The sequence below is a fragment of the Lates calcarifer genome, linkage group LG8, assembly GCF_001640805.2.
Source record: "Lates calcarifer isolate ASB-BC8 linkage group LG8, TLL_Latcal_v3, whole genome shotgun sequence".
NCBI lineage: Eukaryota > Metazoa > Chordata > Actinopteri > Centropomidae > Lates > Lates calcarifer.
Window position 1 is genome coordinate 9,796,714 of NC_066840.1, and position 23,277 is coordinate 9,819,990.

The 23,277-nt window shown below is 34.9% G+C and overlaps 2 protein-coding genes and 1 long non-coding RNA gene across 5 annotated transcripts; 1 reads left to right on the top strand and 2 right to left on the bottom strand.

The window, feature by feature from the left end:
- Positions 1–10,199: 10,199 nt before the first annotated feature.
- LOC127142702 (uncharacterized) lies at positions 10,200–14,960 on the bottom strand. Its single transcript, XR_007813665.1, has 4 exons — positions 14,672–14,960; positions 12,676–13,119; positions 11,210–11,653; positions 10,200–10,331 (listed from the first exon to the last, which is right to left on the bottom strand). It is a non-coding gene; the product is annotated as an uncharacterized LOC127142702 (long non-coding RNA).
- A 537-nt stretch (positions 14,961–15,497) lies between these two features.
- Positions 15,498–18,638, top strand: cenps (centromere protein S). The gene is made up of 5 exons (XM_018699588.2): positions 15,498–15,742; positions 16,544–16,667; positions 17,716–17,749; positions 17,922–17,988; positions 18,185–18,638. The coding sequence occupies exons 1-5, from the start codon at positions 15,707–15,709 to the stop codon at positions 18,296–18,298; spliced, it is 375 nt and encodes a 124-aa protein (XP_018555104.1). The 5' UTR covers positions 15,498–15,706; the 3' UTR covers positions 18,299–18,638.
- A 152-nt stretch (positions 18,639–18,790) lies between these two features.
- tardbpb (TAR DNA binding protein b) lies at positions 18,791–23,277 on the bottom strand. Of its 3 annotated transcripts, XR_001963528.2 has the most exons (6): positions 22,487–23,277; positions 21,532–21,695; positions 21,298–21,447; positions 21,008–21,178; positions 19,851–20,915; positions 18,791–19,185 (listed from the first exon to the last, which is right to left on the bottom strand). XR_001963528.2 is itself a non-coding variant. In XM_018699587.2 (5 exons), the coding sequence occupies exons 1-5, from the start codon at positions 22,725–22,727 to the stop codon at positions 20,424–20,426; spliced, it is 1,209 nt and encodes a 402-aa protein (XP_018555103.1). In that variant the 5' UTR covers positions 22,728–23,277; the 3' UTR covers positions 19,256–20,423. The 3 variants fall into 3 exon arrangements, 2 of the variants coding, with proteins under 2 accessions (XP_018555103.1, XP_018555102.1); XM_018699587.2 differs by lacking the exon at positions 18,791–19,185 and having other exon boundaries at positions 19,256–20,915; positions 21,307–21,447; XM_018699586.2 differs by lacking the exon at positions 18,791–19,185 and having other exon boundaries at positions 19,256–20,915.

Consider the following 23,277-nt stretch of genomic DNA (forward strand, 5'->3'; position numbering starts at 1 on the left):
CGCCATACTATACTATGACATTTGACGCCATTTACTATGACATTTTTTCATGTTTTTTGACGCATACTATACTATGACATTTTTCATGTTTTTGACGCTATGATGTTTTTTGACGCATACTATACTATGACATTTTTTGACCGTTTTTGACGCCATACTATACTATGACATTTTTTTGTTTTTGACGCCATACTATACTATGACATTTTTTTTCATGTTTTTGACGCCATACTATACTATGACATTTTGACTTTTTATACTATACTACATTTTTTTTGACGCCTATACTATGACATTTTTTCATGTTTTTGACGCCATACTATACTATGACATTTTTGTTTTTGACGCCATACCTATGACATTTTTTCATTTTTGACGCCATACTATACTATGACATTTTTCATGTTTTTTGACGCCATACTATACTATGACATTTTTTGACCGTTTTTGACGCCATACTATACTATGACATTTTTTTCAGTTTTTGACGCCATACTATACTATGACATTTTTTCATGTTTTTGACGCCATACTATACTATGACATTTTTGACGCCATACTATACTATGTTTTTTTTTTTGACGCCATACTATACTATGACATTTTTTCATGTTTTTGACGCCATACTATACTATGACATTTTTTTTTTTGACGCCATACTATACTATGACATTTTTTTTTTGACGCCATACTATACTATGACATTTTTTGACCGTTTTGACGCCATACTATACTATGTTTTTTGACGCTATGTTTTTGACGTTTTTGACGCCATACTATACTATGACATTTTTTGATTTTTGACGCCATACTATACTATGACATTTTTTCATGTTTTTTGACGCCATACTATACTATGACATTTTTTGACCGTTTTGACGCCATACTATACTATGACATTTGATACATGACATTTTTTGGTTTTTGCCATACTATACTATGACATTTTTTCATGTTTTTTGACGCCATACTATACTATGACATTTTTTCATGTTTTTTGACGCCATACTATACTATGACATTTTTTGACCGTTTTTGACGCCATACTATACTATGACATTTTTTGACCGTTTTTGACGCCATACTATACTATGACATTTTTTCATGTTTTTTGACGCCATACTATACTATGACATTTTTGTTTTTGACGCCATACTATACTATGACATTTTTTGTTTTTGACGCCATACTATACTATGACATTTTTTCATGTTTTTTGACGCCATACTATACTATGACATTTTTTCATGTTTTTTGACGCCATACTATACTATGACATTTTTTCATGTTTTTTGACGCCATACTATACTATGACATTTTTTTTTTGACGATACTATGACATTTTTGACCGTTTTTGACGCATACTATACTTTTTCATGTTTTTGACGCCATACTATACTTTTTGACGCCATACTATACTATGACATTTTTTTTGACGCCATACTATACTATGACATTTTTTGACCGTTTTTTGACGCCATACTATACTATGACATTTTTTGACCGTTTTTTGACGCCATACTATACTATGACATTTTTTCATGTTTTTGACGCCATACTATACTATGACATTTTTTTTTTGACGCCATACTATACTATGACATTTTTTTCATGTTTTTGACGCCATACTATACTATGACATTTTTTTGACCGTTTTTGACGCCATACTATACTATGACATTTTTTTTGATTTTGACGCCATACTATACTATGACACATGTTTTTCATGTTTTTTTGACGTATACTATGACATTTTTTGACCGTTTTTGACGCCATACTATACTATGACTTTTTGACGCCATACTATACTATGACATTTTTTCATGTTTTTTGACGCCATTATACTATGACATTTTTTGACGTTTTTGACGCCATACTATACTATGACATTTTTTGTTTTTGACGCCATTATACTATGACATTTTTTCATGTTTTTTGACGACTATGACATTTTTTTTTTGACGCCATACTATGACATTTTTTCACCCATACTATACTATGACATTTTTTGTTTTTGACGCCATACTATACTATGACATGTTTTTGACCCATACTATACTATGACACATTTTTGACGCCATACTTACTATGACATTTTTTGACCGTTTTTGACGCCATACTATACTATGACATTTTTTTTTGACGCATACTATACTATGACATTTTTCATGTTTTTTGACGCCATACTATACTATGACATTTTTTGACGTTTTTGACGCCATACTATACTATGACATTTTTTCATGTTTTTTGACGCCATACTATACTATGACACATGTTTTTTGACGCCATACTATACTATGACATTTTTTGATTTGACGCCATACTATACTATGACATTTTTTGACCGTTTTTGACGCCATACTATACTATGACATTTTTTCATTTTTGACGCCATACTATACTATGACATTTTTTTTTGACGCCATACTACTATGACATTTTTTCATGTTTTTTGACCATACTATACTATGACATTTTTTGTTTTTGACGCCATACTATACTATGACATTTTTTGACGTTTTTGACGCCATACTATACTATGACATTTTTTCATGTTTTTGACGCCATACTATACTATGACATTTTTTCATGTTTTTGACGCCATACTATACTATGACATTTTTTGACTTTTTTGACGCCATACTATACTATGACATTTTTTTTTGACGCCATACTATACTATGACATTTTTTCATGTTTTTTGACGCCATACTATACTATGACATTTTTTTTTTTGACGCCATACTATACTATGACATTTTTTCATGTTTTTTGACGCCATACTATACTATGACATTTTTTTTTTTGACGCCATACTATACTATGACATTTTTGACCGTTTTTGACGCCATACTATACTATGACATTTTTCATGTTTTGACGCCATACTATACTATGACATTTTTTTTTTGACGCCATACTATACTATGACATTTTTTCATGTTTTTGACGCCATACTATACTATGACATTTTTTTGACCGTTTTTGACGCCATACTATACTATGACATTTTTCATGTTTTTTGACGCCATACTATACTATGACATTTTTTGACCGTTTTTGACGCCATACTATACTATGACTTTTTCATGTTTTTTGACGTTTTTTTTTTGACGCCATACTATACTATGACATTTTTTCATGTTTTTGACGTATACTATGACATTTTTTTTTTGCATACTATACTATGACATTTTTTTCATGTTTTTGACGACTATGACATTTTTTTTTGACGCCATACTATACTATGACATTTTTTCATGTTTTTTGACGCCATACTATACTATGACATTTTTTGATTTTTGACGATGACATTTTGACCGTTTTTGACGCCATATATACTATGACATTTTTTTTTTTGACGCCATACTATACTATGACATTTTTTGATTTTTGACGCCATACTATACTATGACACCGTGACTTTTTTGACATACTATACTATGACATTTTTTCATGTTTTTTGACGCCATACTATACTATGACATTTTTTGACCGTTTTTGACGCCATACTATACTATGACATTTTTTCATGTTTTTGACGTGACATTTTTTCGTGTTTTTTTGACGTACTATGACATTTTTTGATGACCACGTACTATGACATTTTTTCATGTTTTTTTGACGCCATACTATACTATGACATTTTTGTTTTTTGACGCCATACTATACTATGACATTTTTTCATGTTTTTTGACGCCATACTATACTATGACATTTTTTTGACCGTTTTTTGACGCCATACTATACTATGACATTTTTTTTTTGACGCCATACTATACTATGACATTTTTTTTTTTGACGCCATACTATACTATGACATTTTTTGACCGTTTTTTGACGCCATACTATACTATGACATTTTTTCATGTTTTTTGACGCCATACTATACTATGACATTTTTTTCATGTTTTTTGACGCCATACTATACTATGACATTTTTTCTTTTTTGAATACTATACTATGACATTTTTTTTTTTTGACATACTATACTATGACATTTTTTGACCGTTTTTGACGCCATACTATACTATGACATTTTTTCATGTTTTTGACGCCATACTATACTATGACATTTTTTGATTTTTGACGCCATACTATACTATGACATTTTTTGACCGTTTTTGACGCCATACTATACTATGACATTTTTCATGTTTTTTGACGCCATACTATACTATGACATTTTTGACCGTTTTTGACGCCATACTATACTATGACATTTTTTATTTTTTGATGCCATACTATACTATGATTTTTTCATGTTTTTGACGCCATACTATACTATGACATTTTTTTTGGTTTTTGACGCCATACTATACTATGACATTTTTTCATGTTTTTTGACGCCATACTATACTATGACATTTTTCATGTTTTTGACGCCATACTATACTATGACATTTTTTTTTTTGACGCCATACTATACTATGACATTTTTGACCGTTTTTGACGCCATACTATACTATGACATTTTTTTCATGTTTTTGACGCCATACTATACTATGACATTTTTTGACCGTTTTTGACGCCATACTATACTATGACATTTTTTTTTTGACGCCATACTATACTGACATTTTTTGACATACTATACTATGACATTTTGACGCCATACTACTATGACATTTTTTGTTTTTGACGCCATACTATACTATGACATTTTTGACCGTTTTTGACGCCATACTATACTATTTTTTCATGTTTTTTGACGCCATACTATACTATGACATTTTTTGACCGTTTTTGACGCCATACTATACTATGACATTTTTTTTTTTTGATACTGACATTTTTTGTTTTTGACGATACTATACTATGACATTTTTTCATGTTTTTTGACGCCATACTATACTATGACATTTTTTCATGTTTTTGACGCCATACTATACTATGACATTTTTTTTTTTTGACGCCATACTATACTATGACATTTTTGACCGTTTTTGCATACTATACTATGACATTTTTTCATTTTTTGACGCCATACTATACTATGACATTTTTTGATTTTGACGCCATACTATACTATGACATTTTTGACGCCATACTATACTATGTTTTTTGACGCCATACTATACTATGACATTTTTCATTTTTGACGCCATACTATACTATGACATTTTTCATGTTTTTTGACGCCATACTATACTATGACATTTTTTTTTTGACGCCATACTATACTATGACTTTTTTTTTTGACGCCATACTATACTATGACACATTTTTTGACGCCATACTATACTATGTTTTTTGACGATACTATGTTTTTTGACGCCATACTATACTATGACATTTTTTTTTTTTGACGATTTTTTTTTTTGACGATACTATGACATTTTTTCATGTTTTTTGACGCTTGACATTTTTTGACCGTTTTTGACGCCATACTATACTATGACTTTTTTCATTTTTGACGTGACATTTTTTTTTGACGCCATACTATACTATGACATTTTTTTTGACGCCATACTATACTATGACACATTTTTGTTTTTTTTTTTGACGCCATACTATACTATGACATTTTTTTTTTGACGCCATACTATACTATGACATTTTTTGTTTTTTGACGCCATACTATACTATGACATTTTTTCATGTTTTTGACGCCATACTATACTATGACATTTTTTTGATTTGACGCCATACTTACTATGACATTTTTTTTTTTTGACGCCATACTATACTATGACATTTTTTTCATTTTTTTGACGCCATACTATACTATGACATTTTTTTTTTGACGCCATACTATACTATGACATTTTTTCATGTTTTTGACGCCATACTATACTATGACATTTTTTGGTTTTTGACGCCATACTATACTATGACATTTTTCATGTTTTTTGACGCCATACTATACTATGACATTTTTTTTTTTGACGCCATACTATACTATGACATTTTTTTTTTTTGACGCCATACTATACTATGACCATGTTTTTTGACGCCATACTATACTATGACATTTTTTTTTTGACGCCATACTATACTATGACATTTTTCATGTTTTTTGACGCCATACTATACTATGACATTTTTTCATGTTTTTTGACGCCATACTATACTATGACATTTTTGATTTTTGACGCCATACTATACTATGACATTTTTTTTTTTTTGACGCCATACTATACTATGACATTTTTTCATGTTTTTTGACGCCATACTATACTATGACATTTTTTTTTTGACGCCATACTATACTATGACATTTTTCATTTTTTACTATACTATGACATTTTTGACGACTATGACATTTTTGACGATGACATTTTTTCATTTTATACTATACTATGACATTTTGTGACCCCGGACTATGATTTTTGACTATGTTTTTGACGACTATGACATTTTTTCTTTTTTACTATACTATGACATTTTTTGACCGTTTTTGACGACTATGACATTTTTTGTTTTTTGACGCCATACTATACTATGATTTTTTACGGACATTTTTTTTTTGACGCCATACTATACTATGACATTTTTTCATGTTTTTGACGCCATACTATACTATGACATTTTTGACCGTTTTTGACGCCATACTATACTATGACATTTTTCATGTTTTTTGACGCCATACTATACTATGACATTTTTTTTTTTGACGCCATACTATACTATGACATTTTTTTGTTTTTGACGCCATACTATACTATGACATTTTTTTTTTGACGCCATACTATACTATGACATTTTTGACCGTTTTTGACCCATACTATACTATGACATTTTTTTGTTTTTTGACGCATACTATACTATGACATTTTTTCATGTTTTTTGACGCCATACTATACTATGACATTTTTTTTTGACGATACTATGACATTTTTGACCGTTTTTTGACGCCATACTATACTATGACATTTTTTCATGTTTTTGACGCCATACTATACTATGACATTTTTTTTTTTTGACGCCATACTATACTATGACATTTTTTCATGTTTTTGACGCCATACTATACTATGACATTTTTTCATGTTTTTTGACGCCATACTATACTATGACATTTTTTGACCGTTTTTGACGCCATACTATACTATGACTTTTTTCATTTTTTGACGCCATACTATACTATGACATTTTTTCATGTTTTTTGACGCCATACTATACTATGACATTTTTGATTTTTTACTATACTATGACATTTTTTTTTTTGACGCCATACTATACTATGACATTTTTTTTTTTGACGCCATACTATACTATGACATTTTTTCATGTTTTTGACGCCATACTATACTATGACATTTTTTGACGTTTTTGACGCCATACTATACTATGACATTTTTTCATGTTTTTTGACGCCATACTATACTGACATTTTTTTTTTTGACGCCATACTATACTATGACATTTTTTCATGTTTTTTGACGCCATACTATACTATGACATTTTTTCATGTTTTTGACGCATACTATACTATGACATTTTTGATGCCATACTATACTATGACATTTTTTGATTTTTGACGACTTGTTTTTGACGCCATACTATACTATGACATTTTTTTGTTTTTGACGCCATACTATACTATGACATTTTTTTCATTTTTTGACGCCATACTATACTATGACATTTTTTGTTTTTTGACGCCATACTATACTATGACATTTTTTTTTTTTGACGCCATACTATACTATGACATTTTGATTTTTGACATACTATACTATGACATTTTTTCATGTTTTTGACGCCATACTATACTATGACATTTTTGACCGTTTTTGACGCCATACTATACTATGACATTTTTCATGTTTTTTGACGCCATACTATACTATGACATTTTTTCATGTTTTTTGACGCCATACTATACTATGACATTTTGACGCATACTATACTATGACATTTTTTGATTTTTGACCATACTATGACATTTTTTCATTTTTGACGACTATACTATGACATTTTTCATGTTTTTGACGCCATACTATACTATGACATTTTTTGACCGTTTTTGACGCCATACTATACTATGACATTTTTTTCATGATTTTTTGACGCCATACTATACTATGACATTTTTTTTTCATGACCCGTTTTTTGACGCCATACTATACTATGAACATTTTTCATGGTTTTTGACGCACATACTATACTATGACATTTTTTTCATGTTTTTTGACGCCATACTATACTATGACATTTTTTGACCGTATGTTTTTGATGCGCATACTATACTATGACATTTTTTTTCGATGTTTTTTTTGACGCCATACTATTACTATGACATTTTTTCCATGTTTTTTGTACGCCATACTATACTATGACATTTTTGACCAGTTTTGACGCCATACTATACTATGACATTTTTTCATGTTTTTGACGCCCATACTATACTATGACATTTTTTGACCGTTTTTGACGCCATACTATACTATGACATTTTTTCCATGTTTTTCTGACGCCATACTATACTATGACATTTTTTGACCATTGTCTTTTTTGACGCCATACTATACTATGACATTTTTTCGACTCGTTTTTTGACGCCATACTATACTATGACATTTTTTGCATGTTTTTTGACGCCATACTATACTATGACATTTTTTCATGTTTTTTGACGCCATACTATACTATGACATTTTTTGCATCCGTTTTTTGACGCCATACTATACTATGACATTTTTTCATGTTTTTTGACGCCATACTTATACTATGACATTTTTTGACCGTTTTTGACGCCATACTATACTATGACATTTTTTCATGTTTTTTGACGCCATACTATACTATGACATTTTTTCATGTTTTTTGACGCCATACTATACTATGACATTTTTTGACCGTTTTTTGACGCCATACTATACTATGACATTTTTTCATGTTTTTTGACGCCATACTATACTATGACATTTTTTCATGTTTTTTTGATCGCATTTACTATACTATACTATGACATTTTTTTGACCGTTTTTGACGCCATACTATACTATGACATTTTTTGACTGTTTTTGACGCCATACTATACTATGACATTTTTTCATGTTTTTGACGCCATACCTATACTATGACATTTTTTCATGTTTTTTGACGCCATACTATACTATGACATTTTTTCATGTTTTTTGACGCCATACTATACTATGACATTTTTTCATGTTTTTTGACGCCATAGCTATACTATGACATTTTTTTCATGTTTTTTGACGCCATACTATACTATGACATTTTTTTGACCGTTTTTTGACGCCATACTATACTATGACATTTTTTCATGTTTTTTGACGCCATACTATACTATGACATTTTTTGACCATGTTTTTTGACGCCATACTATACTATGACATTTTTTGCACTGTTTTTTGACGCCATACTATACTATGACATTTTTTCATGTTTTTTGACGCCATACTATACTATGACATTTTTTTGACCGTTTTTTGACGCCATACTATACTATGACATTTTTTCATGTTTTTTGACGCCATACTATACTATGACATTTTTTGACGCATACTATACTATGACTTTTTGTTTTTGACGCCATACTATACTATGACATTTTTTCATGTTTTTTGACGCCATACTATACTATGACATTTTTGACCGTTTTTGACGCCATACTATACTATGACATTTTTTCATGTTTTTTGACGCCATACTATACTATGACATTTTTTCATGTTTTTGACGCCATACTATACTATGACATTTTTTGACCGTTTTTGACGCCATACTATACTATGACATTTTTTCATGTTTTTTGACGCCATACTATACTATGACATTTTTATGTTTTTGATGCCATACTATACTATGACCGTTTTTGACGCCATACTATACTATGACATTTTTTCATGTTTTTTGACGCCATACTATACTGTGACATTTTTTGACCGTTTTTGACGCCATACTATACTATGACATTTTTTCATGTTTTTTGACGCCATACTATACTGTGACATTTTTTGACCGTTTTTGACGCCATACTATACTATGACATTTTTTCATGTTTTTTGACGCCATACTATACTATGACATTTTTTCATGTTTTTTGACGCCATACTATACTATGACATTTTTTCATGTTTTTTGACGCCATACTATACTATGACTTTTTTGACCATTTTTGACGCCATACTATATACTAATTACTTTTACATTACTTCTATTAATACAGTTTACTTAAACATTTTTATATTCCAAATTACTTTTATTATTAGGTCAGTGGTCAGTAGCTCTGTGTTGGACAGTTGATGTTAAACTGTTCATGAATTACCTGGAGACTTCTGTCCTGGCCTCAGAGAACTTCATTGTATGAAGACGGTCTGCAATAGTGGACTACGTGGTGGATGAAATTGTGACACCTGCAGGAAATCAAAGAGAAACATACAAAGGAAAATGATCAATACACTACTACCTATTCCTCATCAACAGTTTAATCATAACAACACAGATATATATTTAACAAACATTAAAGGGCTGTTTCAGAAAATCAACAGATGACTGGCATCCCTTTTTGAAGAACCACCAACATCAAATATTTGGTAAGAAGTCAAATGAAGCGTGTGTCTATCAACTAATTACTGAAGTAATCATGTATGTTACTGTGAACTGCACAATAATAATAAACACTATCATAAGTACATTTTTGAATGCAGGATTGTAACTTGTGTTGTTTATTATACTTCAGTAAAAAGTGAGTATTTCTTCCACCACAGACGGTCGCATACACAATCATTATTTCAAAAACCTTCTACTTTTTAACACATATTTAAAATGTCTTTGTGTGGTTTTCCTTTAATGAATAACAACCAAATTTACAGAAGTCTTAGCAGCATTTTATGTGAAAAAAGTAAAAAAGTGTAAGACTGGTTGTTACGCACTGTGAGAATATCATTGAAATTACTCTCTGATCATCACTTAAAATTAACACACTTATGAACAACTCAATCCAATATTTTATTTGTACAACTGATTGTTTTGTACGGTGTAATCTAGTATGTCAAGCACATACACAAGATTAAGAATTTCTGATCATATACAATCAAACTGAAGTCAAGATATTTTTCAGTCCTATTTTTACTGATCCTTAACAACATCTGACATTTGATGTCTTACTATACATTATTTTAATATTGCAGATTACGTCAATTATTACACTTTTCTGATATACTGAACACTGAACATAAACAATGTCAGTGCTCTGTGTTGGACAGTTGATGTAAAGCTGTTTGTGAATTACCTGGAGGCCTCTGTCCTGGTCTCAAAGAACTTCTTCATTGTACAAAGACTCTGTGATCGTGGACTACGTCTCTGTGATCGCGGACAATGTCTCTGAGATTATGGACAAAGTCTCTGTGATCATGGACAATGTCTTTGTGATCGTGGACGATGTCTCTGAGATCATAGACGGTGACTCTGTGACCATCGACAATGTCCCTGATCGCGGGCAATGCCGTCAAATCGGTGACCCCCGTCTCCGCCGATTCTATCGCAAGGTCTCTACGAAGCAGGGGACAATGTCTCTGATCAAGGACAACGTCTCTCTCATCTTTGACAAAGTCTCTGCGATCACGGACAATGTCTCTGATCGTGGACGATGTCTCCCTCATCCTCAACAATGTCTCTCTGATCATGGACGACGTCTTGGCGATCGTGGACAACGTGGTGGACGAAGTGGTGACACCTGGAGGAAATCAAAGAGGAACATACAAAGGAAAATGATCAATACACTACTACCTATTCCTCATCAACAGTTTAACCATGAAAACACTACAAAATAGTCAACATTACAGCTGAACCAGAACATTAGAGGCCTGTTTCAGAAAATCAACAGTTGGCTGTCATCACCTCCTGAAGAACCAACAACAACAAATATTTGGGAAAAAGTGAAATAGTTATTAATTTTGTGTCCATCAATTAATCACTGAAACAGTTGTGTATGTTACTGTGAACTGCACAACAATAATAAACACTAACAGTTCAGTAAAAATTTGAATGCAGGATTTTAACTTGCGTTGTTTATTATACTTCAGTAAAAAGTCTGAGTATTTCTTCCACCACAGACGGTCACATAGAGAATCATTATTTCCAAGTAGGGACAGACTAATAATCGGCCAGGCCGATTATCGGTGCCAATATTTGGCATTTTGACGCATATCGGCATCGGCCTGTTTTTTATCCGGCGGCCGATAAGAGATCAATTTAAAACTGGGTTATTTTGGCTCTGATGCAGCTGTGCCTCTCTGTCTGCTGTCACTACTCTGTCTCCAGCACTGTCCCACCCACAGCACCATCTGATTGATTACACACAGAGCCACGGCACAGGTAACAGCCAATCAGCTGTGAAAGCTGTGCATGCACAGTGCTCACACACGGTGGAGAGAAGAATAAGTTTTGCTGGGTGGAGAAGCTCCGAGCTAAGAGATGCTGCTGACCCTGGGAACTCCCTGCACTTTTTGTTTTTGTTTGAACTTAAAACAAAGATAAGTGAAAGATAAAATAACATTTTATTTATATTGAAATTTTGGAAAACTTTATTTACTGTAGAAAACTTTAGGGAGCTATTTGTTTAAGTTTTCATTTAACTTTATAAGACATGCTGCAGATTACTTCTATTATCACACTTTTCTGATATACTGAACACTGAACATAAACAATGTCAGTGCTCTGTGTTGGACAGTTGATGTAAAGCTGTTTGTGAATTACCTGGAGGCCTCTGTCCTGGTCTCAAAGAACTTCTTCATTGTACAAAGACTCTGTGATCGTGGACTACGTCTCTGTGATCGCGGACAATGTCTCTGAGATTATGGACAAAGTCTCTGTGATCATGGACAATGTCTTTGTGATCGTGGACGATGTCTCTGAGATCATAGACGGTGACTCTGTGACCATCGACAATGTCCCTGATCGCGGGCAGTGCCGTCAAATCGGTGACCCCCGTCTCCGCCGATTCTATCGCAAGGTCTCTACGAAGCAGGGGACAATGTCTCTGATCAAGGACAACGTCTCTCTCATCTTTGACAAAGTCTCTGCGATCACGGACAATGTCTCTGATCGTGGACGATGTCTCCCTCATCCTCAACAATGTCTCTCTGATCATGGACGACGTCTTGGCGATCGTGGACAACGTGGTGGACGAAGTGGTGACACCTGGAGGAAATCAAAGAGGAACATACAAAGGAAAATGATCAGTACACTACTACCTATACCAACATTACAGCTGAACCAGAACATTAGAGGCCTGTTTCAGAAAATCAACAGTTGGCTGTCATCGCCTCCTGAAGAACCAACAACAAGAAATATTTGGGAAAAAATTAAATAGTTATTAATTTTGTGTCCATCAACTAATCACTGAAGCAGTCGTGTACGTTACTGTGAACTGCACAACAATAATAAACACTAACAGTTCAGTAAAATTTTGAATGCAGGATTTTAACTTGTGTTGTTCATTATACTTCAGTAAAAGTCTGAGTATTTCTTCCACCACAGACGGTCACATAGAGTATGATTATTTCGTTAGTTCAACCTTCTTCTTATTAACACACATTCAAAATATCTGTTTTGTATTGTTTTCATTTAATGAATAACAACCAAATTTACACTGTTTACACAATTTACTGGTTGTTACGCACTGTAAAGATATTATTAAAATCACACTCTGGCCAACAGTTAAAATTAACACACTTATGAACATCTCACTCTAATATTTAATTTGTAGAGTTCATATTGTTTTGTATGGTGTAGTGTGTCTAGCACAGATATTTTTCAATCCCATTGTGACTAATCTTTAACAATAACAATCTAAGACAGAAAATTTAGCATTTGTTGGTTCTGATGTGTTAGATATTGTTTCGGGAGAAGGTGAGGAGAGCTACAGTTAATTTCCACAGACAAAAACATTGACAATTATTCTGATACATATGCTTTTAAAACCAAGAATGCCAAATTTGCTTTAAGACATAGGCTTAAGAGGTTAGAATTTTAAGTTTTCTTTGTCATTTCTTTGATAAATAGTAAATACTGTTGATTAAGCAAAACAAGACATCTGAAAATGTCACCTTGAGCTCTGAGCATTTCCAGTTAGACACGATTAATCAGTTCTTATAATATTTAATACTAAACTTATTAACTCATCACAATAAGATGCTTAACTGCCACAATGAAGCAAAAAATGACCTCAAAGAAATGACAAGTGATCAGGAATAGACACAGAACTACAGAGACGCAGTAAAAACGACCAAAAAGAGACAACGAAGCTAAACATAAATAGATGGACAATAGCCAAGTAAAGACGCAAAATGATGCAATAACACCACAAAAAGACACAAAACAATCACAACAACGTGTTGATCAGACAGACTACTTTCCAGTTACCCTGCCTCCGTAGGTGCCCACAACTCATGTGAGGAACGCTATTGTCGCAGAAGCACAAACCCACTTTAACCCACGCAAATAAAAACGCCTCAAATGCTACTGCTGACGCCCAGGTATAAAGCAGTCACTCAAATCACCACAAAAAGACACAAAACGATGACAACGACATGATAGACCGCTATATACTAATGATATATATAAATAGATACAAATGACTGAAAGCGGAAATAAGGTCAAAACATGACACTGAACGAGAAGGCTAATGCTAACGCTCACCGCTAACGCAAATGCTAACGCTAGCTGGTAGCTAACTCGGTCATTTCCTTACCTTCGCTCCGCAGGTGTGTTCAGCCTCACACCTCACAAACAGGGTTGGACGAAAGCTCCAGAGCTTGTTTCAGTATCCAGGCTTCTTCGGTAATCGAGTTTTTTCACAGTGCGGACAAACCGAGGGGTCGGTCCAAACGCTGGTTTAAATCTGTTTTCCGCCTTCGTTTCTCCGCCTCTCTGCGCTCCTCCCAAAGTTCATGACCGATGACGACACACGACGTAGCCAATGACAACACACGCAAGCAAACAACGGCAGAAAAAAACGCCAGCAGTTGGCCACGCGCCAGGCGAGTATTCAACAGATCAAATATAGAGATATATATTACATTAAATTAATATATTATTCAAAGTTTATTTAGATTGCAGAGACTCTTAATAGACGTAAGACTTTGTTTGGTACCTGCTCGTGTAGGTATTAAAGGAGAGAGAGGAAACCGTTTTAACTAGACTTATATTGGGTTTAATAAAACATTTTTCTATTAGGTAAAAGTCAATCCGAATGTTATAATATGAAAATATGATATCACATAGTGTATCACATGTACAGTTACACTGTAAGTAATACAGAGAAGAGGGGGGGAATTAAATCAAAAGATACATAAGACAGGAAGAAAATGGGACCTTAAGAGTGTACTGGGAAAAACAGGAGAATTGGTTGAGGAAAAGCAGAAAGCTGTTGTGGAAAATTTGAAAGATGTAGGATTACATAATTTTAATAATATAGCAACATAACACATGCTGCATACTCCGGTACAGTAGGTGGCGGTATTCACCTTTATAAGTCATGGTTGCACTCTGCCATAAAACTGAAAGAAGAAGAAGAACGACTCTGATAGGATAGAATGGGCGCCATTTTCGATCCGGTATCTAGCTGTAATAATACATCCGTTCTCTAGAGCAAACAAATCAAAATATGTCTTTCCAAGTTGCGTCTTCTTTTTTCTGTCGCACCCTGATTTAGAGAGAATTTCCCCAGCTTCGCAAATATACAGCAGCCGTGTTTTTGTTCAGGTGGTCGGTTCAGTTACTCTACATGAAAATGTCAGTTGACAAAGACGAAACGCTTCAGGTAAGAACAGTGTTATATGTGTCACAGCACAGGTTAAATCTGGATTATAATAAGCATTTAACTCCTCAGCAGGTATTAAAAAGTCTTATATTTAACTTACATAGGTGTTGAAATATTCTTTCTTGTTTGCCGTAGACAGTAACATTAACTTAGTTTTGACTTTGGGCTGTGAGGAAACAGCTGCACACTCATCGACCCATCATGCGTTGATTTTAGTCTAACCTAAATTTTAAAATAGTTTAATTTTAAACTGGTTAATCCTTCAGTCTCCTGCGTCTCTTGGTCCAGACATGGACAGATAATGAGACACCTGGGCATAGACAAGGGCCCTCATTTCTCCAGACTGAAAGAAACACGGTTTTTGGTTCGATCTGTGGTCATTTTGATTCTCTTTGTTATTTTGTATCACTTTATTGTCATGGTGTCTTTTTGAATTTCTTTGTGGCTTCCAAGTCTGTGCCCTATAAATCAGTTTAGTAATCTATATGTCATTTTAACTGATTAATTACAGTGCTAGGAATTAAGTACCACATACAGCTGGGAACTACTGACAGAAATGTAATTTAAAAAATGTCAATAAAGTCATGTACCTAATAAATAACTGTAGGCCTTGTTAGTTGTTTGCCTTCATTCCTCGACCAGTATGACAGTGAAACAGATATTGAATGGCATTAGGTCTTAAACACTATTAAATTTAATTTGATAAACATTGTAAAAAAAAAAAAAAAAAAAAAAAAACTGAAAAAATGTTACATTTACTTGATATCGTTTGTTAATCTGCTTTGATGTTTTAAATTTCAGAGGTTAAAGGCAGCTGTACACTACACTGTGGGTCGTCTGTGTCAGAAGACAGGAGAGGACCACCGGAGAGAGTTCAGTCGACAGGTCATAGCAGCAATAGCCGAGACAACATTCAGACAATGTGGTGAGTGTCAGCAAAAAAACTGGATTAGCTCAGTGCCATGTACACCATCAGAAACACGCAGTACATGAAAATTATATTGAAACTCATAGATACACTGCTGTTTACAGAAATAAATCAGAAATCCTACAGTATGCTTCAATATATTTTATTTTGCATTTTTTTGCAGAATAACTCCAAAATTACCAAAACTAAAGTCATTCCAATAATGTAATACAAAAACCATGGATACCATACACGCACATATAGAATAACTACTACTGTAGTTTATACAGATATACAATAAAGCTGTGCTACACAGCACTCATCGCATCACATCTTTTGTCTGATCCATCCCTGGCAATCTTCTGCAGATATGTTCAAGCTTCCAGCATTCATTGCATTGCCACCACACACAGCATACTCGTCACAGTCTCCTGGCCACGTGTCCTCCTCTGTGTGTCTGGCTGGGTCAGTGTTTACATATAAAAACTTGTTCCAAAAATTTGGTTTGAACAGACTTTTTTATACAGATGATATGAAACTGAAAAGCATGTAGCATACTGTGTTATTGTATACAAAATCTTATGTTAAAATGGAGGGCTATATATTTTGCTGGATGAATTTTGAAAATGTAATCATGACATAATGAAAAGCTAAGTACATATAAAGGTGCTGCTGTGCTGACTGTATGACAAGAATTGACAGATATGTGTAACTAGGGCTGCAACTAATGGTTATTGATTAATCTGTCAATTACTTTCTCAGTTAATTGATTAGTTTGGTCACTTATAATTAGAAAATTGTGATAAATCCTAATCCATCCTAACCTCTGAAACTTAGTTTGTTATTGTGAAGGACTAGAGACTAGACATTATTCACATTAGAGCTGAAACCAGAGAATTTTAATGTATTTTTTAAATTACTCAAAATTATTAATCTGTTTAAAACTTTTTTTTTTTTTCTTTATTAATCGACTAATAGTTGCAGGTCTGTGTTTAACTAAGTGTAATTATGATGCAGTTTTACAATTACCTTTGGTCAATCTGACTCAACATCTCACTGTTTTCAGATATATTTGCTAAAGACCTGGAGGCCTTCGCAAGGTGAGAATCTTCTACTTTTGTGACTATTTTAATAGGCAAGTTTACAGTGAACTGATTTTTAATTTTGCCAAAATACCTGGTGAAGTGTTTAAACCCTTTGTCTTAATAAATCCTAGTACAACTATTGATCTCAGCTTTTTATAATACACCTGGTTTACACTCTGATTTTAAGGCATGCCAAAAGAAGCACCGTGACTACAGATGATGTGAAGCTTGTAGCCCGTCGTAGTACTGCACTGGTGAGTTACTTCTACTGTCAGGAGGGACTTATACAGCACTTGGACATGTACACTGATCAGCCACAGCAGTAAAACCACTAATCAATGTCAGCTACTCAACACTGTAGTTTTATCCTAATAATTCAGAACTGTGTGGGGGTATATATTCTACAGCAGACAGCAAACTTAATGTTTAATTTGCCTTTATTCATTTCAGTCCATCTACATACAAAATAAAAGCGAAGAACTGAACCAGGAGCAGAAGGATTTGAAAAAGAAGAATACTGGGAAGAGGAAGAGCAGAGAAACTGAGGAGGAAAGCAGAGAATAAGGACAAGACACAGGTGGACCTGCACCGTCTCACTTGTGCCCAACATTAAAAAAAACATGAAGGCTGACTAACACATGACAGTTAGTTAAATGTCATCAAAAGAGCCAGAGTAATTCTTCTCATGTTATTAAGTGTTTCAGCTGTCATTAAAAAAGTCTACAGTATATTACAGTAGTTGTAAGTACACTTTCTGCACATTAAGACCAAATAACTTTTTTTTTAACTTTTCTGTTCAGGGGCCTGCTAATGTAATGTCAGTTTACAGTGCATTGGGCACTGGTTTGACAGAGGAAAATGACAATGTAAGGACTGATAAACATTAAAGTTTTTTTAAAAAGCACTGCCAAAGTTACACTTACTACAAAGACTTGAGATTACTTCATAATCTTGTAGTGAAGTGGTTTAGATCTCTGTTATCTACCTAGCATGTTTCTCCCTTTACGTGTAAAAATGATCAATGCCATGTTGTTTTGCTCTTGGGGAAACCCTCAGACTTTCAGGCAAACTACCTATAACGTGCAAAGCCATCTAAAAATTCCCATCACCAATTCCAAGGCTCAGCAAGGTGCCATTATTTCTTTAGCCAAATAAGGAACAAATTGTTGGACAAGTGATGCCACATTGCTGAGCCCATCTGTGTAAGGTTAAAAATAAAAAGACAAAGACCTGTTCCCAAGAACTTCCCTCTAACCTTAAATGTAGCTGTGAATAATGTCAAGGATAACTCACTCTGACAAGCCATTAAAAGCAGCAAAAAGACAGGTACTACCCCATGTCATGTCTGAGAAGGCCACACACTGAAAGTGTTGGAACTTCCGTCTTCGTCCTTCAGAACAGACTTCAGTCAGGGTTCAAACGGAGACCTCGACCAGCAGAGCCCAAGGTCCCTAGATATGTGAATCGAATTAGATTTGTTTTTTTATTTGACAAACTGACTCAAGTAATATCAACTAAGCATCTATTCAAATGAACTTTATTAGAGAACTCCCTTCATTTGACATGTTTTTAAACACCTCACAAACAACAAGAGCTACTGGGAACCATTGGACACACCACTCCACGTTCTCACACTACCATTCGCGTCCCCCAGAGTCTTCAGCAGGTGTCATCCACATCAAGTACACACTTACAGATCAGTTCAGTAACATGAAAGCACACACCATACAGCATTCAAATCAGATAATATAAGCAATACAAATATTCATCACAACATTCCACTACATTTTGATATTTCTGCACTTGATCGACATACTTAAAGAGTAAGGGAAAAACTTGCAAAGATAAAAAAAAAAAAAATCTTGAAGTACTAATTAAAGAATGTCCATGTTAGGGGAGGCGCTCGTAGCATCTGCAGCTTCCACTCACACACTCAAAAAGCAGTCAAATTGGGCTCTTTCACCGCACAACCAGTCCGTTTCACGCGTCTCTCCGTTCGCTCACTCATCGCTTCACTCTTCGCCACAAGCCATCCTCAATCGCACTCATCAGTTCTTAAAATGTCAGTTGCGCAGTTCTTTCCATTTTAAAAGTGGATAAAAGTGAAAACACCCACCGTCTCTTAGAACATGCGGAGTGAAGCCGTTCTTTGATGGCATAGCATTTACAGGTGGGAAGAGGAAGAATGATACCGATATCACCCCAAGAATGCTGCCAAAGAGGAGCTTCCTCACAGGAAAATGGAAGAGAGGTGAACTGCAGAAGAGATTTCAATGAAGGCTTTTCCACAGAACTTGACTGCAAATAAAGTTGCACTTAAAACATTTAGGTTTCAACCAGATTCTTCCCAATGCAAGATTGCCTTTTAAGTCGATGACAAAGCCAGATAATGGTGAAATAACAAACATTCATGCATTTTCAAAATGGTTATATCACATTTCACAATACATGCATTAGAGAATCCAGTTGAAATGGATACAAACAAATGAGACATCAAAAATAGCACTTTAGTCAGACATCCTGGTAAACAATTCACTTCAACACTTTCTAAATTAAATCTTTAGCATTTTTTCCAAATGTACAAAACATCTTCCACAAAAGTGTTAAGTTTTCAGATACGCATTAACACCAGAAATAAATTTTGAAAAGACTCATCTTTCTCACAATACTTACCATACAAACACTTAACTTACATACCCCACCCAGATGACTTTGACTCCATACTGGACCCAAAACCTGAGCTAAACCCACTACCGCTGGTTGTAGAGTTTGACCCTGTTCCCCAGCCAAGACTGGCTGAGCTGGTGCCGTAGTTGCTGTTGCCTGTACTGAAAGACTGACTCTGGTCCCTGCTAGAGCTTGTTCCACTGGAGGTGCTGCCTGAGGTGGATGTCTGCTGCTGGCTAGCCAGCATACCCATCATCCCCCAACTACTCTGAAGAGCAGCCTGAGCAGCAGCCATCATAGCCGGGTTCAGACTGAAGGAACCAAAATTTGCCAGACTACTGTTAGTACTGCTTCCTAACCCACTACGGCTGCTACCAAATGCTTGCGCTCCAAAACCATTCCCAAACCGTGCTGTGCGGTCAAACTGCCTATTGCCGTGTTTGGGCTCAGCATTTGAAATGTGAACGCTGACACCTTTGATAATTAGGTCCTCTCCACAGAGAGACTGGGCAACCTGTGAGGGGAAAAAAAGGACATGAATTGGGTCATCTGGAGTTCAGGTACCACTGAAACAAGAAGCCACTTTCTACATACTCAACACCATACCTGATCATCTGCAAATGTGACAAAGGCAAAAGCACGGAATGGCTTGGGAATGAAGACATCTGTGACTTCTCCATACTGCATAAAGAACTGCCGTAGGTCGTCTGTGGTCATGTCTTCTGTACAGCGGCCTACAAAAACTTTGCGGCTCCTCAGTGGTTCATCTGGACCTTGCTGTAAACAAAAGAAAAATAATTTGAGAAATACCACAGGTTATGGAGTGTTACAACAATGTTAACAGGGTTTTTCATGTGATGTGTCCCATGATGTGTGGGTATATGCATGGACATTACCATATTCACCTTCGAGTTAGGGAGCTTGCAGTCACACCATCTCCCGTCAATCATATGGCGCTGGGAGATCACCTTTTCTTGAGCCTCATACTCTGTGAACCTCACAAAGCCAAATCCTTTGGAGTTTCCAGTCTTGGCGTCTCGTTTTACCTGTAAGATAAACAAAGACTTTTAGCTGTCTCTGCATACAACCCAAAGCAAACATGTATTTTATTAATGTTCCTAGCATAATACCTGAACCATGATGACTTCTCCAAATGTACTAAAGTAGTCTTTCAGGTCCTGCTCAGTTGTTTTCCAAGGCAGCCCCAGTACAATCAGGTCAGATGTTTTCATATCCCCCCTCTTCATTTTCACAGCAGAGGAGGCATCTATTTCATCCATTTTTCTTTTGTTGTCTAAAATGTGATTAACACAGAGAGAAATTAATTTCTATTCGAACCTGACAGACAATTATGAGATGCAACTTTTGCCTTCTTACTCTGACTTTGTAAATAATTGCCAAAAATAAAGCTGTGCAAGAGCAAAACTCATTATTACCACTGCTCTTTAAGTAGGTCATTTTTGCAACAATTTTTGATGTGACTATTTGTCCATTAATGTTTTACAGTTACACAAATGGTTAATCTTTACCAACTCTACAAATAAAATGATATTCAAACAAATTAGTGGCACACTGGTGTTAAAATTAATGTTTACTAACGTGACAGTGGCATACCTGTTTCACTGTTAAACTGAGAAACAATGAAAAGTCCTACAGTTACAGTTTTTACTATAAATCAGTCAAAAAAAACTTACACTTCTGCTCACAGCAGGCTTGCAAAAGATATACAAGGCCTTTGTAAATAAAAATGTAAGACTTTTGAGAGTGTATAAGAATGTTTTAAACTGTAATCATTTTTTTTCAAACCTGCATATACCCTGATTTACTGCAGGGCTACTGTATTAACTTTGGCAAGATAGATTGAGAACTTTGTATATACACGTTTTTTTTTTCTTCTTTTGTGAACAGATTCAGCGCCTCACATCACTCTTATGTGGGCGTGGGCAAACTACAAGTCAAGTCATTCACATCTATTTTCAGTATGTTGAAGCTACATCATGAATTATAAATAACATTACATCTGGCCACCTGTTCAGATAAAGTGCTTAGTCACAAATTAAGCGTGTGCATGGTATCCATATTTACCTTTTGGATAGTTCACGACATACACGACATTGCCCCATCCGTTCTCTGGTGCGTGCAGGACCCCTTCCACAAGACGCACTCCTCGCATGCACTGAGACACGGGGCTCCTGAACCGCAGGCCGCATGCCCCTGGAAACTGAGCCGCCACAGTTGAAAGCAGAACAGTGCCGTCATCCTCCGACGGGATCTCCATGGGTTCTTCGTTTTCCTCCTCTGCTACTCTAATGTACACTTCGGCCATTTTCCCCAAAAAGGAAACTTCTTGTTTGAATCAATACTGTGCTAAAGTTAGCAGTTAGCTCGCCACTTGTCCACAATTACGGCTAACCTTAGCCGATGTTGCTAACGGGACTGAATGAGTTAGACTGACTGGTTTGTTTTAACTGAAGCAGAAACGTCTCAAGTCAAAGTACTATTACAAAAAATAAATTAGGGTGAGTTTAATCCTAAATTATTTCATAAATAATGTCTTCCTGAGACGGTGCTAACAAGCGTGCATCGGCCTTACTGTTCCTTTGTTCGCTGGGACAGGGATCTGTGTCGTCAACACCGGACGACGACCGTTCAAATGCGACTCTTAACGAAAACTGCGCACGGTCGCCCGCTAACTAATCCGACAAAACAATGTCTCCGAAATGGTTTGCGCAGGCTGAAGTTCTACAACTCCAACAAAGCGACCGTCTCGTACTAAACGCAAAATAAGCAATATAGTTTACAAGAATATTTTTCCGCACGAGGTGAAAAATGAACGCGCCATGTAAGGCCTACCAAGATTGCATTATCTAAGCAAA

Bases quoted from the DNA above. Each gene is read 5' to 3' on its own strand.
- cenps (XM_018699588.2), top strand. From the start codon at position 15,707: ATGAAAATGTCAGTTGACAAAGACGAAACGCTTCAG. The intron at 16,668-17,715 runs GTGAGTGTCAGC...CACTGTTTTCAG, and splicing joins GACAACATTCAGACAATGTG to ATATATTTGCTAAAGACCTG. The intron at 17,750-17,921 runs GTGAGAATCTTC...TCTGATTTTAAG, and splicing joins GACCTGGAGGCCTTCGCAAG to GCATGCCAAAAGAAGCACCG.
- tardbpb (XM_018699586.2), bottom strand. From the start codon at position 22,727: ATGGCCGAAGTGTACATTAGAGTAGCAGAGGAGGAAAACGAAGAACCC. The intron at 21,696-22,486 runs GTAAATATGGAT...ATCACATTTTAG, and splicing joins TGTCGTGAACTATCCAAAAG to ACAACAAAAGAAAAATGGAT. The intron at 21,448-21,531 runs GTATTATGCTAG...TTTATCTTACAG, and splicing joins GAGAAGTCATCATGGTTCAG to GTAAAACGAGACGCCAAGAC.